Source organism: Siphateles boraxobius, unplaced genomic scaffold, assembly GCF_051911475.1.
Source record: "Siphateles boraxobius isolate OS27281-9 unplaced genomic scaffold, OSU_SipBor_1 130, whole genome shotgun sequence".
In the NCBI taxonomy this organism is placed as follows: domain Eukaryota; kingdom Metazoa; phylum Chordata; class Actinopteri; order Cypriniformes; family Leuciscidae; genus Siphateles; species Siphateles boraxobius.
The window spans coordinates 12481830-12497538 of record NW_027508734.1 but is presented as its reverse complement, the minus strand read 5'-3'; the positions used below and the strand labels follow the sequence as shown (position 1 = coordinate 12497538).

The following is a 15709-nucleotide window of genomic DNA, read 5'->3' as shown; positions in this document are numbered from 1 at the left end:
GTGGGCTGAGCCCTTAGTGGAACTTGCAACCGAACCGCTAGGTGTCGCTAAAAATCACAAACTGCACCTTTAAAAAAAGTGAAAACTTTTAATTTTGTATTATACATTTAAATAGCCTTCACATGTTTATAACATTGTTTATAAAAAGATCAAATGAAAATTAGTAATAAAATGAAGGACAAAGAAACACATCCACATTACATAGAACAAGTAGCAGGTCAGTTTGCATTTTGGATTCAATCGCACATTTAAATACAGTTTTAAACCCAGAAACTTTGCAGTGTACTGAGCAGCATGTATAACAAAACTTTTATTCAAATTGTATATGGGTTATAAACCGAAAGCGAGCAAAGAGCGCTCCCTTTATAATCACTGAAGCTGTCAATAGAACCCATTAATGAGCAACACTGTCTACACTGGATGCGGCACAAAGCGACACGACAAATGTCTGACAGTGAACCTGATGCCCTGTTCGATTTCGGACGTACCTACAAGAGCTCTCGTTACTTGTTCTGACACAAAGAACAAATTAATTTGCAACGGCCGCTTTGTCGCATTCAGTGTAGCCTCAAGCTGTTGCGGTGCGATAACTGTCACGTTTGGTGTAGACATGGTGTTAGGCTATGTTCAGTGCCTGCTTACTGAGATCATTTTACATTTATTCATTTAGCTGACGCTTTTATCCAAAGCGACTTACAGTTGCTATATATGTCAGAGGTCGCACGCCTCTGGAGCAACTAGGGGTTAAGTGTCTTGCTCAGGGACACATTGGTGTCTCACAGTGGATTCGAACCCGGGTCTCTCACACCAAAGGCATGTGTCTTATCCACTGCGCCATCACCACCCCCTAGAGATCTCAAGATCCCACTATAATCAAAAAAGCTGTCTTTTTACACTGCAAAACGAGTCCTTTATTTGCATCGTGTTTACACTGTTGATTATAATGAAAGGATTGGTGAGCATGCAGAACTCTAAAGTGTGCGGTGAACAAAAACTCCAGTGTTTTGAGCGGATTGGCCATTGCGTTCATGTGCTCAACAGATATGTCTGTGATTGGCTCCAATGATCAATACTTCAAAAACATGTTGTAAACTGAAACCTTTGACGCTCTTCATAGAAAGCTTACACAGATACACACAGGAGTGTTTAAAAGCATCCGCCTATCAGCGGGTACCGAATATAATCGGTACTCGGTACTACTAGCTTTTAAAATTTCAGTACCGACTTTGTAGCAAAGTACCAGTACCTTTGACAACCCCACAAACGACTATTATTGTGACAGAAATCGCTCCTTGTGAAGTGAAACCTGTAGTCATGTGAAGATGTTGCTCTTGTAAAGCATGTCAGTCCTGTTGCCTGCACTCTCAGCGGGTCCCAGTGGCATTTCCCCTGGCAGCCCTGCTCCACTTCCTGTTGTTGAATTCTTTTGCTCCATTTCACTCTACATATTTAATCTCAAACAATGGTGACTGTTGTCAGATTTGGAATGCTAATTACTTTTTTTATACTATGCAGTCTTCATGCATCATATTTTGCTTGACCTTTTCATTTGGGCAAGTTTTAAGTAAAGTCTTGTATGTCTAATAAATTACATATTAAGAAAAAGCATGCATTAGTCTTTATGGCTAAATGTTTTGCGAAAATTTCAGCAAGATTTCTGCAACTGCATTTTAGTAGAGGTTAAGATATTTCAGAGCACTTCCATCCGGTCTCCCTTTATGTTTCATCTTCAACTCTCTATTCTGTCCATCTTCATAGCTTCAGAAATGCATTTCCTATTTCTGAGTCTTTTGGCAGCATTCATATTCTCTTTGAAACACATTTGGCTCTAGTCAAAACATCAGAGCTGTCACAGATGTAGCAACATCAGTCATGAGGTTATTAATTATGCATTGCATTGCCAACTGAGTACTGGGTCTAATTTAGCTTACTTTCAGATGAGGTTGATCTTTAAAAGTTAGAAACGCTTATGTGTGCTACTTTTTTAATTACTGTATTACTCTTGCTAATTAATCAGCAGGGGGGAAAGTGAGACAATGTTTAGACAAGAGTTTAGACTCTTCAATAACTTGCCAAGCAGACAGCCTCAGATATTAATCCGAGTTGCAGCACTTTTTTTCATGCATTTTCTTGGATCTGCGTTGCAGTGATAACATCAGTGGGTTTTGAACTCTATCTTACATGTTCAAAAAGATCTTGCCACAATGTGACGTTTTTTTATAAAAGTTTGTATCTGAAACTTTGAAATGACATTGGACATTTTCTTTTAATTTATTTTTATTCAACTTTTTAATTATCTTATTGACTTTTTGGAATTTTGAATTTAAAATTGAATTTTGTTTCGACTTTTCATAGATCAATTGCGTACGGTTATGGGTCACACGGCAAAGTTTTAACCTTGAAACATGAATAAATCCCTAACTCCAAGTATAAGCCACGTTAACAGTGATGCTTGCCTTCAACAACACTAAAATGTTTGTGGAAATTTTTGATTTTGTCAGTCAAGTCAAACAAGGAACTTCTGACAACATGACCTAAACTTTGAACAGCCGTCACTGCACAAATGATTGGTCAATTATTAACTTATTCATCTGGACAAAGCAAATATACTGCAATTCTGTGGATTACCAGAATATCATACTCAGATTGCACATAAAATGTCATCATAACAACTTGACCTTGAGGGACGTTGAGTGGTGGGTCAAGTTGATGTGTCCTGATTTGTCTTTAGGCCTGTGAAGGTCCCAACTGGCCCGTCATTCATCTTTCTTAATATTCACTTCACTCTGCTGTCACATGTCTGTCCATTTCATCCACTTTACAAAAACTCATTCTAGACAGTGAGCTCTGACGTGAGCAACACTGAGCTGTCAATCACATAATCTGCCACCGTCTGTGTTTTCTGCCCTGCTGCAGCAGTCGCTGCCCCAGAGAAACAGCTTCCCGTCTTTCAGCAGGCCTCTCTGTCTTTGTGTTGAGTGGAGGAGGATTGTGAGGACATGGAAAACGGGACAGTGTCTGTCAGCAGATTTCATCAGCTCTTATTTAATGATATGAAATCCAAATTGACCCTATTTACTGGAATGTTTCTGGTCTTATTGCACACGTTTTGTCGTTACTTGCTATTCTGCCTTATTCTAAATGTTTTTAATATCTTTCATCAAAATGCATTAACTTTATTTTTTCTGCACACATTACATAAGGCCCGTTCACACCAAGCACGATAACTATAAACATAACGATAAAGATAACTATATATGCGTTCACACCAACGACCGATAACTGTCTTTTTTATTCTAAGCACGCGCGCGCCCGGGCTGCGGTTTCAAAGTAGCGAAAATTGATGACCTGCTGCTGCTTTACGTTACAAAAAAATATCAAAAGAAAAACAGGCGCTTTTGTGTACACTATATCCTTAAAAGACAAGAGGAGTTCGGAGAATCCGAATTTTAGTATAATTGTTGTTTACAACATTTCATTGAATATGTTTTTGCTGTTCTTATTGCCTTTACATGTCTTTGCCAGCAGATGTCCACAGCCAGCATGCTATGTTCCGAGCGCATCTAAACAGTGAATCTAGCAAGTATAGTGTAATCTATCTAATCTAACAGTGAATTTAGCTGACAAAGTCAATGATGGGATAAAAACATCGACTAGTCAACACCTTTTTGTATACAACGCCTTTTTCACTGCAACTTCAGCAATGTTGTCAAAACTAGCGCTGGATAGCCTACCTTAGGTAATTTTGTTACACTATGCTAAACTGCATAATATCTCATCGTTAATACTTGTCACCATTTATTCCCAGGATACGACCGATTGCTTTCCATAAATCCATCTTTTTTAACGTATCCTTGAAAAGGGGGTTTGACTTGTCAAACAGTAGAGGATTTTTTTGTACCTCGACGATTAACTTCTCTGCAATGTCATCTTCCTTTTTTAATGCGTGAGACCTTTAAATTAGAATGGATTCTGATTGGCTGTCAGTGTTTTATCGTTTGACAGCTGGAAAAAAATCGTTCTGAAAGTGATCCCAACGATATCGTTCCTCATATCTTTATCGTTATAGTTGTGGTGTGAACTCTGTTATTCTTTAATATGGAGAACGATTTTTAGAATTATATCTTTATCGTTATCTTTATAGTTATCGTGCTTGGTGTGAATGGGCCTTAAGGCTGTATGGCTATGGAAAAAATTATAAAATCAAATTCAATCAAATCCTGCCCTACATTCATGTAATTCAATGTTCTTAGAATTATATAATAATAAATTAATAAATAATGATACTGAGTATTCTGTTTCACACAAACATGTCATGTTACAGAAATTTGAATGCAGTTTTAGTATTTTATTTAAATACTATTATGTGTAATTGCATTGTAAAGATTTGGTACCATTATCATGACTATAATTCATGGAATTTTTTTAAATTATTATTACTTTAATATGTTCCTTGAGGGTCACTTGTGTGTGACACACACACACACAAACACACACACACACACACACACACACACAACCTTTAACCCTCCCAACTTTTAAAGGGCAGCTACTTTAGGGCTTTCATTTGTCCTGTTGTCGACAGACTCAATTGGGTTGTGTACATCAGAAACTGAACAAGCTTCTGTATACTGTATCCAGTGTAGACAGCATCAAAGATTACTAGTGGGGCAACGGATCATCATTGATCCGTGATCCGTTCGGATCAATATCCACGCACATACACGCAAACTCTACACACGCGAGATGCGCGCACACAAACTCTCCTCGCACATAATCATATGAGAGACGCACGCACACACACAAACTCGCGCACATACTCATATGAGACGCGCGCGCGCGCGCACACACAAACTCTCCACGCACATACTCATATGAGACGCGAGCACACACACACACACAGAAACTCGCGCACAAACTCAATGAGACGCGAGCGCACACACTCACAAACTCTCCGCGCACATACTCATATGAGACGCGAGCACACACACAAACTAGCGCACATACTCATATGAGACGCATGCTCACACAGTACATGATGCATATGATTCTCAGTGTGAACGTAAGTCACACATTGGTAAGACAAGACATGCATTTTTTGTTAACAGAGAATGAGAGTCCCTTGCTTTTATTGTTTTTGGTTGTTTTGTTCATTTATTGCGGATATTTAAAATGTTTTCAGTGTTAAATAGTCTTTAGAAATAAAAGTTTATTGATCTTTGAAAAGCTATACCTGCATTATTATGCCATTATCATTATTTTAGATGAAAATGGTCTCAGAACGACAATATTATCGTTTATTATCAATATTATCGTTTATCGCAATAATTTCTTGGACAATTTACCGTCCAGCAAAATTTGTAATCGTGACAGGCCTAACTATCGGTGTGTTTATAGGTGCAGACATGAGGCCATTTTTTTTTTTTTTTTTTTGCTGATCCGAAAAATGATCCAATCCGTTACTCTGATCCGAGAAACGATCCGAACCGTGAGTTTTTTGATCCGTTGCACCCCTAAAGATTACGGTGCGATGATTTCGAACTATTCGTCGATGTCTTGCTGTGTAGGCAGGCATAACATGCCAATGTGTTTGCCTTATTGACTTCCCAGATCCTGCAATATAAAAAACAAACTGATTTTGGAGCTTTATTAAATAAATGCTTTGTTTATAATGAGGAGGTACAAAGACCTCTTATGTCAAAAGATCAAGGCAAATTTGATTTATTGTGTCATGACCCCTTTAATTATCCATTGATGATTTTGGATCTTTAGAACTGAGCTGATGGGAAACCTTGGAAACAAATACTTCTCGTATGTCTCTGACTGTTTGTTTGTTTTTTTCAAGGTAATGTGGGCGGAACAGCAGGTGGTAAAACAAAGAAAGAAGAGGGATATTTACAATGAGCCGACCGATCCGAAGTTTGCACAGCAGTGGTACTTGGTGAGTAAATAGCTCATTGGTTTGTTTGTGTGCTTACGTGTGTTCACAAACTGTTTGTTTATTTGGAAGCACGATACCTCCCGCTCAGATTGGATGGTCTGGGTGGGCTGTTGTAATGTTGTTTGGATTCATAGAATTCTGTTCCTTTTGCCCCTATTAAATGGGATGTTGTGTAACGGTGAACTTGTTGCCATTATGGTCATCCGGTGGAGCTTAAAGTTTAATCAGCCGGTTGTGATTTGGCTCTTCAGAAACATTCCAGAAGTGCAGACCTTCACTTTCCGTCAGTCTTTATACATATCTTCTCCTGATATGCCACTCACTATTTTAAAGTGGCCGTATTTCATTTGTTTGTGAGTGAGATGTTGAAATGATTCACCACTATGAATGTATTAATATTTACACATTTTTGTTGTTCTAAATTCATTTAATTCCAATTGAAGATTTTTACTGTTTGTGTGCAATTTGATGAAAATACACATTTTCGTGAGAAATGAGCAGCATTTAGTATCAACACTACCAAAATAACAATAAAACATGAAGAAAGCAATGCTATGAGAAAACAGCTGAGTCACTTGACTAAAGAAGTGCTTGATCACCTGCTTCTTACTTGAAAACACAATAATTCGAAGCAGCATCCCAATTGCATCTGGCGTAAATATTAGCCACCTCCTCAAATACATCTCTGGATGAAAGGATGTAACAAAGATAGGTGAGAGAGGGATATGTTTGTGATTCAAAAGATTACATGGCAGTGACTAGGGCTTGTCACTTTTTATTCGATAATCGAATATGCATTCGAACATGACGTGGAATGGGGGGCTCGTAGATATTCGAATATATTCAAATACATTGCTTGATATTTAAAATCCGTTCGAATTAGATTTTTCTCAAAAGTGACAGCCCTAGTGACTGATCAGCCTAAACAGACCGGTCACGGGTGAAGCGAATATTGTTAATCGTCTCCTAACAAGGCCACAGATTAAGGTCTAGGTAGATTTGATGGTAAGCAAACAATCAGTTCTTATAATCAACGTGTTGGATGCAGGAGAAATGCACAGGAATATAGCTCTGAGCGACTTTGACAAGTGCCAAATTTTTATGGCAAGGTGCCTGGGTGAGACTATCTCTGGCTTGATCCCAGCAGTGATGAGAATTTACCAACAGTGATCCGAGGAGGGACAAACCACAAATTGGCAGCAGGGTGTTGGGCCATCAAGGCTCATTGTTGCTCGAGGAAAACGAAGGCTATCCCGCCTGGTCCGAGCCAACAGAAGTTCTACTGTGGCACAGGTCACACACAATTTTAATGATGGTTATGGGAGGAATGTGTTAAAACACCCAGTGCATTGCACTCTGCTGTATATGGGACTCTGTAGCCGCAGACCAATTAGAGTGCCTATGATGACCCCTGTCCACCGTCAAAAATGCCTACAATGGGCATGTAAGTGTTGGAACTTGACCTTGAAACCAAGTTCGGTCGACAGCAGCTCCACTTCACAACCTTCAGGTCTTGAAGGATCTGCTGCTAATGTTCTGGTGCCAGATACCACAGGACACCTTCTTGCCTAGGCGGGTCAGTGCTGTTTTGGGAAGCATTCGGAGGGCCAACAGCGTATTAGGCATGTGGTCATAATGTTTTGGCTGATCTGTGTATTTTTCTATTATTATCTTAGATCTGCACCACCTTTTAATTGGATAGAAATTTCATATAGATTACACCAATTTTTTTTTTCACGGTAGAGGTGTTTACAAAGGCTTTTTTATATTGAGCTATTAGTGAGATTATTAACATTATTAGGCTGCATGTACATGTAGCTCATGTGATCATATGGCCATTTGTCAAGGTTGGAAAGCTTATGATTCATTTAAAAAAAATTAAAGATGTTTTGGAGTGCTTATATCAACTCTGATACTATAATAATTCATGCAGTTTTTTACCTGTATTTGTAATGTTTTTCATATTCTCCTCTTATTTTTCTACTTTCACTATTATTAAAACAATGACCATGCACTTTTTAAAACCCTCATGAATACTTAAATTATAACTTAAATATTTGTTTTCAGTGTGTGTGTGTGTGTGTGTGTGTGTGTGTGTGTGTGTGTGTGTGTGTGTGTGTGTGTGTGTGTGTGTGTGTTTGTTTGTTTGTGTGTGCGCGTGTGTGCGTGCGTGTGTTTGTTTGTTTAATATGAATATATTTATTTGAATAAATCTTTATTTATTTATTTATTTATTTATTTAACTATTTGTTAAGATTCCCTCCACACCCCCTATATATGTTATTTATGAGAATTCTGGAGTGTAATAAGAATCTTTAATTTGTGTTAAGTCATTGCTCAGTCATTCTCCATTCAGTGGTGATTCACCAGACCTGGATGTTTTGTTCCAGCTAAAGAACCAAGAAGACAATAGATGCTTTTTCTCACATTTTGAGGAATGTCAAGACAAAAAAAAATAAAAATAAAATTGTACTCTGAACTCCGGTCCTTTTTCAACACATTTTTCCCCTCTTTGCGGCAATCAATCACGTTTATCAGTACAACGGGTAAAAGCCGCTCAATAACATTTCCGCAGAATGGAATGCTGGGAAAGTTGACCGAAGGTTATCAACTGCAATTTATCAGCCTCACCGCCATTATAACTGGTCCTTTGAGGCGAGATTGCATCATTTTGCCTGATGTAGACCTAAGAAATAAACTGTCAGTTCTCTTCATTTGACTTGCAATCCCAGGATATACAAGAGAATGTATCATTTTGGGGTCATCAGACCTTACTGCGCCTTACTGGCTTCAATTACTCCCTGCAACCACCCTGGGGAGCAGAGCAGTTACACTGTGACCAAGAGGAGATTCAAAGACCCATGCAGAGAAATAAATTCAATTTTCTGCTCAGATAAACTCGGGTGGCCATGCTAATTTCTGCACTGGAGTGACACAAGAGTGAAGTGGGGAGAAGTCAGGTCTCTTTGGTCAGACAGTGGTTGGCTGTACCGTCACCCTCACAGCTCCTTTTGCTTGGTTTGTTTTAGGGATGCACCGATATGAAAAACTTGGCCATATATTTGAAAGCCGATAACTGATATATTGGGCGATAATTCTAAATCCAAAATTTTTATAGAATTTTTTGGAGACTGATTACACGAAAACAAAGTCTCATAATTAAAAGCCATGTCCCAAGCACTTCAACATGAATCAAACCTATACAGTACAGTAGCCTAGTTTGAACCAGTGTAAGTTTTAAAATTAATTTTACACTCCTATGTCCAACTTTCCTTATCAAAAAGAATATATATATATATATATATATATATATTGCCATACAAATAAATAAAACAATGCCAAAATAATGCAAATTACATGTGTAAAAAGAATCAAAATGTATATGCCATGGATAAATAAAATGGAATAGCCTATGAACGGATAATAATTAAATTAATTATATTTATACAACATAAACATAATATTAGAACTTATATCTGCACAAAATGACACTAATGCATAAGTGAACTTGAAGTTACGTGCTAGTCAGATAATATGTCCTGTTGTGGTTACACTAAAACACTGCAACTAAACCCAAAGAATTCACAGCGGTTTTTATTACATTTATCGGCTTTAAGATATCGGACAAATTTTCTTATTGGACCGATAACATTAAAAATTAACATATATCGGCAGATTCCGATATGGTGGCCGATATATCGTGCATCCCTAGTTTGTTTCGACTTATGCTCACCAAGGCTGCATTTATTTGATCAAAAATAAAGTAAAAACAGTAATATTGTAAAATATTATTAAAATTTTAAAATAACTGGTGATTTATATTTGAATATGTTTTAAATGTATTTTTTTCCTGTGATGTCAAAGCTGAATTTTCAGCATCATTACTTCAGTCTTTAGTGTCACATGATCATTTAGAAACCATTCTTATATGCTCATTTACTGCTCAAGAAGTATTTCTTCTTATTGTGAATGTTGAAAACAGATGTGCTGCTTAATATTTTGGTGCAAACTGTTTTTGAATCGAAAATGTTTTAAAAAGAAAGCTAATAAAGCATTCATCTGAAATATAAATCTTTTGTAATATTATAAATGTCTTTACATTTTTTTCAATTTAATTCATCCTTGCTGAATAAAAGTATAATTTTCTTTTAATTCATTATTCATTCAAATTTTGTTTTGTTGATTACAAATATTTATTATATTTTCTTTTGTATTATTTATATTCTTTTTTTAAATATAATTTTTTCATAATTCAGTACATTAAATGATAGGTTCTTGATCTCCTTTAATTTATTTCCTCTCTGTCACAAAAAATTCTGGCGCCAGTGCAAAAACTGGTTCATATTATTTTATGTATTAGTTTGTGTGGAAATAACATAATAATCATGTAACATAAAACTGGTGTAAACACTACAGCAAAATTTCTATCAGTTAACACGGCAAGAAAACCAGAAACTCCAGACCTGAGGGTACAGTATGTGAAGGGCAGTATGGAGTGTGTCAGGGCATTGCAATAACTGAGACAGGATGTCGTGAAGGCATTTACTAGAGTTTCAGCATCTTTCATGTCTAGTACAGGACGCCATGTGCTATTGAGTCTGCAGGCTTGAACTAGAGAGCTGGTTTGAGCTTCAAAAGTGAAAGATAATCCTCAAACACAGGTTGATGTTTGGCGTCAGCTGAATAGCTAGCCAGAGAGAAGTGGCATCTATGCTGATCTGCTTTTTTCCCTTTTCCATTCAGTACAATGAAGATCATCGTGACCTCAACGTGAAGGCAGCCTGGAAGCAGGGCGTCACTGGACAAGGCGTCGTCGTGTCCATACTAGATGATGGAATTGAAAAAAACCACCCAGATTTGCTTCAAAACTATGTGAGTTTGAGTAAACAACCATTACATTTGATATAAAACCTAAAACAAAATAAATTCACTAAATGCTCCCTCATATTTTCAGGATCCAGATGCTAGCTATGATGTTAACGATGGCGACCCAGACCCTCAACCTCGTTACACCCAGCTCAATGATAACAGGTATTGTGTACAAGATAACCAGTTAACATAATTGACTTTAATTTACTTGATGGAATCAAACCTTGAAACCCAGTTATTCATGGGCTGTTGAAGCTCAAACGGTTGTTGTTTGTTTTTTCCCGTCTCAGCCATTTCTGTATTTTGTGCCTAGGCCTGAAGCTCCTGGCATAAAACCAGCTGAAGTATGAATACTACTATACATTTACTGCTTTACTTAATGAGGCCAAAGGTTTCCCCTGCAGCGTGGAGATGGGCACAGGAATACACAGGCTGTAATATAGTGCGATTAGTGCTGTTGCCGTAGCCCATTTATATTGGACAGGAACTGCTTTTCCTAATGAGTTTTTTTGCCTCCCCAGCAAGCAAATGGTACCACTATAATTTTTAGAAATGCAATCTACTATAATGATTTTCATTCATCAGTCATCATTATACATTAATTGCATCATTTACTAATTTAATGGTGTTACACATGATCACTCTTGGCCAGATGCGGTTTACTATGTAAAAGTCCTGCAAAAGAAAACTTCTGCAGTTTATGTGAATTGACTCAGCAAGATGCAAAGTATACAACAAAAGAAGTTACTTGATATATTAGTGCACATTCAGTGACATTCACACTGACAGCTATTCAAAAGTCTCTGTACTGTAGTTGGCGTTCCTACTCGGCTGCATGCTGTTTTCTGTTCAAGTTTATCCTACAGTATGTAGGGTCACTCGGTGTGCTGGAGCTAGCATATCTTCCAGCCGAAAGCACATTTTTTACACTAAATTAAATTCATTTATATGTAATACTCTTGAGACAAGCATGCAGTTAGTAGTATGCAGCAGGCAATGGCTTTCACTGGATAATTTCTGTGTTCTGTCTTGTGTGTTTTGCTGCTGGGAAATTAGTTTCTTTGTGATTGATGTGTTGTGAATTTAGTTCCCTCCGTGGATTGTGTTTCGTTGCCTTGGTAATGGCTATTCACATTACTGGGAGTTTTTTGGCCTATTTCATAAATCACCAGGGATTTAGGTTAAATTGTGAAGAAGGTTGGTGTTGAGAATGGGTTACTTTAAAGGAGAAGATTCTGTCAATATGTCAATCTGAACCTGTATGCTTTTTTTCTCTCTGTGAAAATCTCCATTTAGACACAGTTAGTAGTGACCTTGGACTTTCAAGCTCCAAAAAAATCCTCAAATTAGTCCTTGGACATGAGCGCTAAATTCCAGGTCTTCTGGAGCCATGCGATAGTTATGTGACAATCCAAAAATAACAAAATTCCTAATTATTTACCTCCGCCGCAGCTCGGAATTGACCGTTCGCAAAGACCCGCCCCCTTTAGTTACTGTTGCTATGTCCGACAAGCCACGCCGCTCTCACGCCAGGTTTCTTCATTTCTGTCACCACCACCCCTCCAAACTGAATCAAACCCATCAATATTTATAAAACAAGACATTGTTATGGCTAACCATCACGGCTAAACTCAGTTGAACTCTGGTCTGTCCTTATTTTACTTTGGTATTTTCCTTTTTCGTTTTTTTGGGATACCAGCCAAAGAGCCGTTTTTATCTTGAGGCTAACCATGATTGGTGATGACAGGCAGAAAAGCGTATAGTTACGAGTGGGTAGAAATCAATAGTCTCGGGCTGAATGGCACAGCTTTGTAGTCTTTGGAGGGGCCGTCCCGTGCTCCCCTAATGAAAGTACCCCACAGTGTAGGCCGCGTTGGCGTGACTCCTATAATGGACGCTAATGAAATAACATATTTGGTGAAGGATGAAATGTTATCAAGTTTGACTTTTAAAACATTTCGTAAATGATTTTGCAATGAAGAAACACTTTCCTAGTCACTATAAGCATTAAGGATCAGTTAAAATGTCTCTATCTGATAATGCAAAGACAGCAGGAGATACATTAGTAGCAGTAGTACAACAGCAGTTTATTTAACTTCCATGTTTTCTTCTGACCCCTGCTGTGAAATTCCCCTTCTTCAATCCACTATTTTTTCAGAAACCCATCTCTTCGTGTCACTTTATTCCTCTCTATTCTAGCACACTGCACTCCAGATTATTTCACCGTTGCACTGATCACTAGTCTTTGCATCTTATACCACATAACCACAAAACTGGTTTCAGGTTTGCAACAGTAGCAGGGAACCTTTAGTAACACTTTCAGTTCTCAAGCATTGTGTGTAACCAACCCTGTGCGTGTGTATGTAAATAAGTGCATATATGTATGTACAATCCAAAATCATTTCATATTCGATTTAATAATTTGCCATTTTAAATGTGCAATTATTAAGGTATTGATTTTTTTTTTATAAATTGATGATTTCAAAATGCTTTTAATGGGCAATTTAGTAACTAATTTCTTATATTTAGTTTAAAAGCTCAATTTCAATTAATAGATTCATTCTCTTAGTTATTACTCTTATGACTCTTATTGGATAAATATTAATATTTGTAGACTGATATGTATTGTTTTCTTGGTGCATGTACAGTAGATGATAATAGTTTCTTACATTTGTTAAGTGCAAAACAGTGCGCAAAACATAGTGATTAACTGAATTTTTTCTATCTATTTTTCGTTTTATACTGTAGTGGCTTTTTGGGCAGACTTGTCTTTTTATTAATGCTTTTTTATCAGTTTCGGAGCTAAAGTATAAATGCAGTTATGCTTTTCTATTTATTGAGATATTTTTTTGTCAAATATCTTCAAAGGATGATAAATATTGAGATTTAGCTGTAGCCCCCACCCCTAGTGTTTGTATAGTGCATTTTAGTGTGCTTTTCTCAGTGTCAGATCTGGATTTTTTGTAAAACATCCGTTTACCAGTGCTATAACAATCCTCGGCTGTGTTATAAACTGGATAAATAATGCAGTTCGCATTTAGAATTTTTAAGTGCGTTTCCACGGAAGTGGGGCAGGTTGAGTCAGCGCTGCGTTTCAGAAAAAACCTAAGCTGTGGCGAGAAGAGTTGGAATCCACATAAAGGCCGTTCTTTTCATACTTTCATCTCTGAACAGCTCTTTTCCGTAAAACAATTATTGTTTTTATTGTCATTTCTGTAATTTACCTAAAAAAATTTTTTTAAAACCTGATAGTGTGAACACATTTTTGCCTGTAGTTCACTATTTGTGTATATTGTCTATTTATGATAACATTTAAAAATTCTATCATTCACATAAATATATATATATATATATATATATATATATATATATATATATATATATATATATATATTCCAATTTATTTAAAATCTAATTAATTACATGGTGATGTTGGTCTATGTACACATGCAGATGGATGTCTTTACCATGATTAAATCTTATCTTTTTTTTACAATTCATTGTATTTAATTTTCTTATCTTTCTCTGTAGATATCCGATACTCGTATCAGTTGACTATACCAAGCACCTTAATACATTAATTACTCTCATGTGCAGTTCTGTGTTGACTCTTACCATATGTTAAAAATAAAATAAAAAATTCAGTTGGCTTTGAATCAATTACAGATTGAGAGTCTCAAGCTTTCCTCTGCACTTAAAAATATTCAGTAGTGAGTTATAGCAAAGATGAACATGTATTAGAAATCATATCTTTTATAGATCGCTGTCTTCGGCAAAGCAGTGCTTTATGGGCGTTTGGCACAACTTTAGAGACCCGTTCTCTCAGGGTGTAATCTGATCAAGATCGGCTCAAAACGTGTGCTGATAAAACATCAGAGGTTACCATAACACACCGTGTTGTTTGGTGTATTAAAACTGCACATCTGGAAATGCCTTTTGTTCAGACAAAGGCAGGATGAAGTATTCCCTCGTATACAGTTCCCACAGTTAATGTGTTTGTACTAGCCAGTCAAGTGAGTTTTGCTTAGCAGCAACTCAAAACGGACTGTATATTTTCCTGTCCTGTCATTGTTAATTCATCAGGCACAATATGAGAGAGAAGACAGAAATATGTAGTGTTAAGTCAAGCAGAACAGCTCTGCTCTTCCATAAAATCATAACTCGTAGAGGCAAGTGAGCCTTCCGTTAAAGATTCCGCCTGACGGTCTCTAGACTTGCGCCTAGTTTCTCTCCCAAGATTAAAACACTGAAATACTCCCCTGGATTTATTTTCCTGAGCCTCTGATAAAGCCAGCTGGAATACTGCCTAATCCAATTTTAAGATGGTTATGAATATTGAATACATCTGTATTGAATGAATTAAAACACGTGGCATGTGTAACGTGGGTCTGCTAATTCAAGCAAAACATGCTGATCTTTCTGCTGGAAACCTTTTTAAACATCTTAATGTCTTTACATATTATATCCAACTATATTTTTTCATTCACTTCTGGTAATCTCCAGTTAGCACGGCTTATCGGGGTGTATGGTGAGGGTTGTAGATGATAATATGCATTCTGTAGAAGCTTCGTTTAGTTAATGTGCCTATATGTATAATTCATAAACCTTTGTTATTAGCGACACCGCTGGCCGTTAAGTGAACTGCACCCAGCAACTGACTGCTCGTGCTCACATTCGTGCACACATAAAGCACAAGAGACTGAACATCAATGCCCCGATATATTCACAGCGAAGTTCCAAGAATTTGGAAAGCATTGGCTTTCCAGCAATATGCTGTTAACGAACATCTAGGCATCGTCCACACTGAGAGCGATATTTAGATGAATATATGTGCTGCGCTCTATCCTCTCAATAGCCAAATAAACATAACAAAAAATAAAAAGAGGTGAGAAAACAGCA

The 15709-nt window shown here is 37.1% G+C and overlaps 1 protein-coding gene across 2 annotated transcripts in view; it reads left to right on the top strand.

The window, feature by feature from the left end:
• Positions 1-15709, top strand: part of furina (furin (paired basic amino acid cleaving enzyme) a) — a 99699-nt gene that overhangs the window by 55931 nt on the left and 28059 nt on the right. For both annotated transcript variants that reach the window (XM_077228014.1, XM_077228015.1), the window contains exons 4-6: positions 5846-5941; positions 10685-10813; positions 10896-10972. In XM_077228014.1, coding sequence (XP_077084129.1) covers positions 5846-5941; positions 10685-10813; positions 10896-10972 — 302 coding nt within the window. The remainder of the gene's footprint in view (positions 1-5845; positions 5942-10684; positions 10814-10895; positions 10973-15709) is intronic.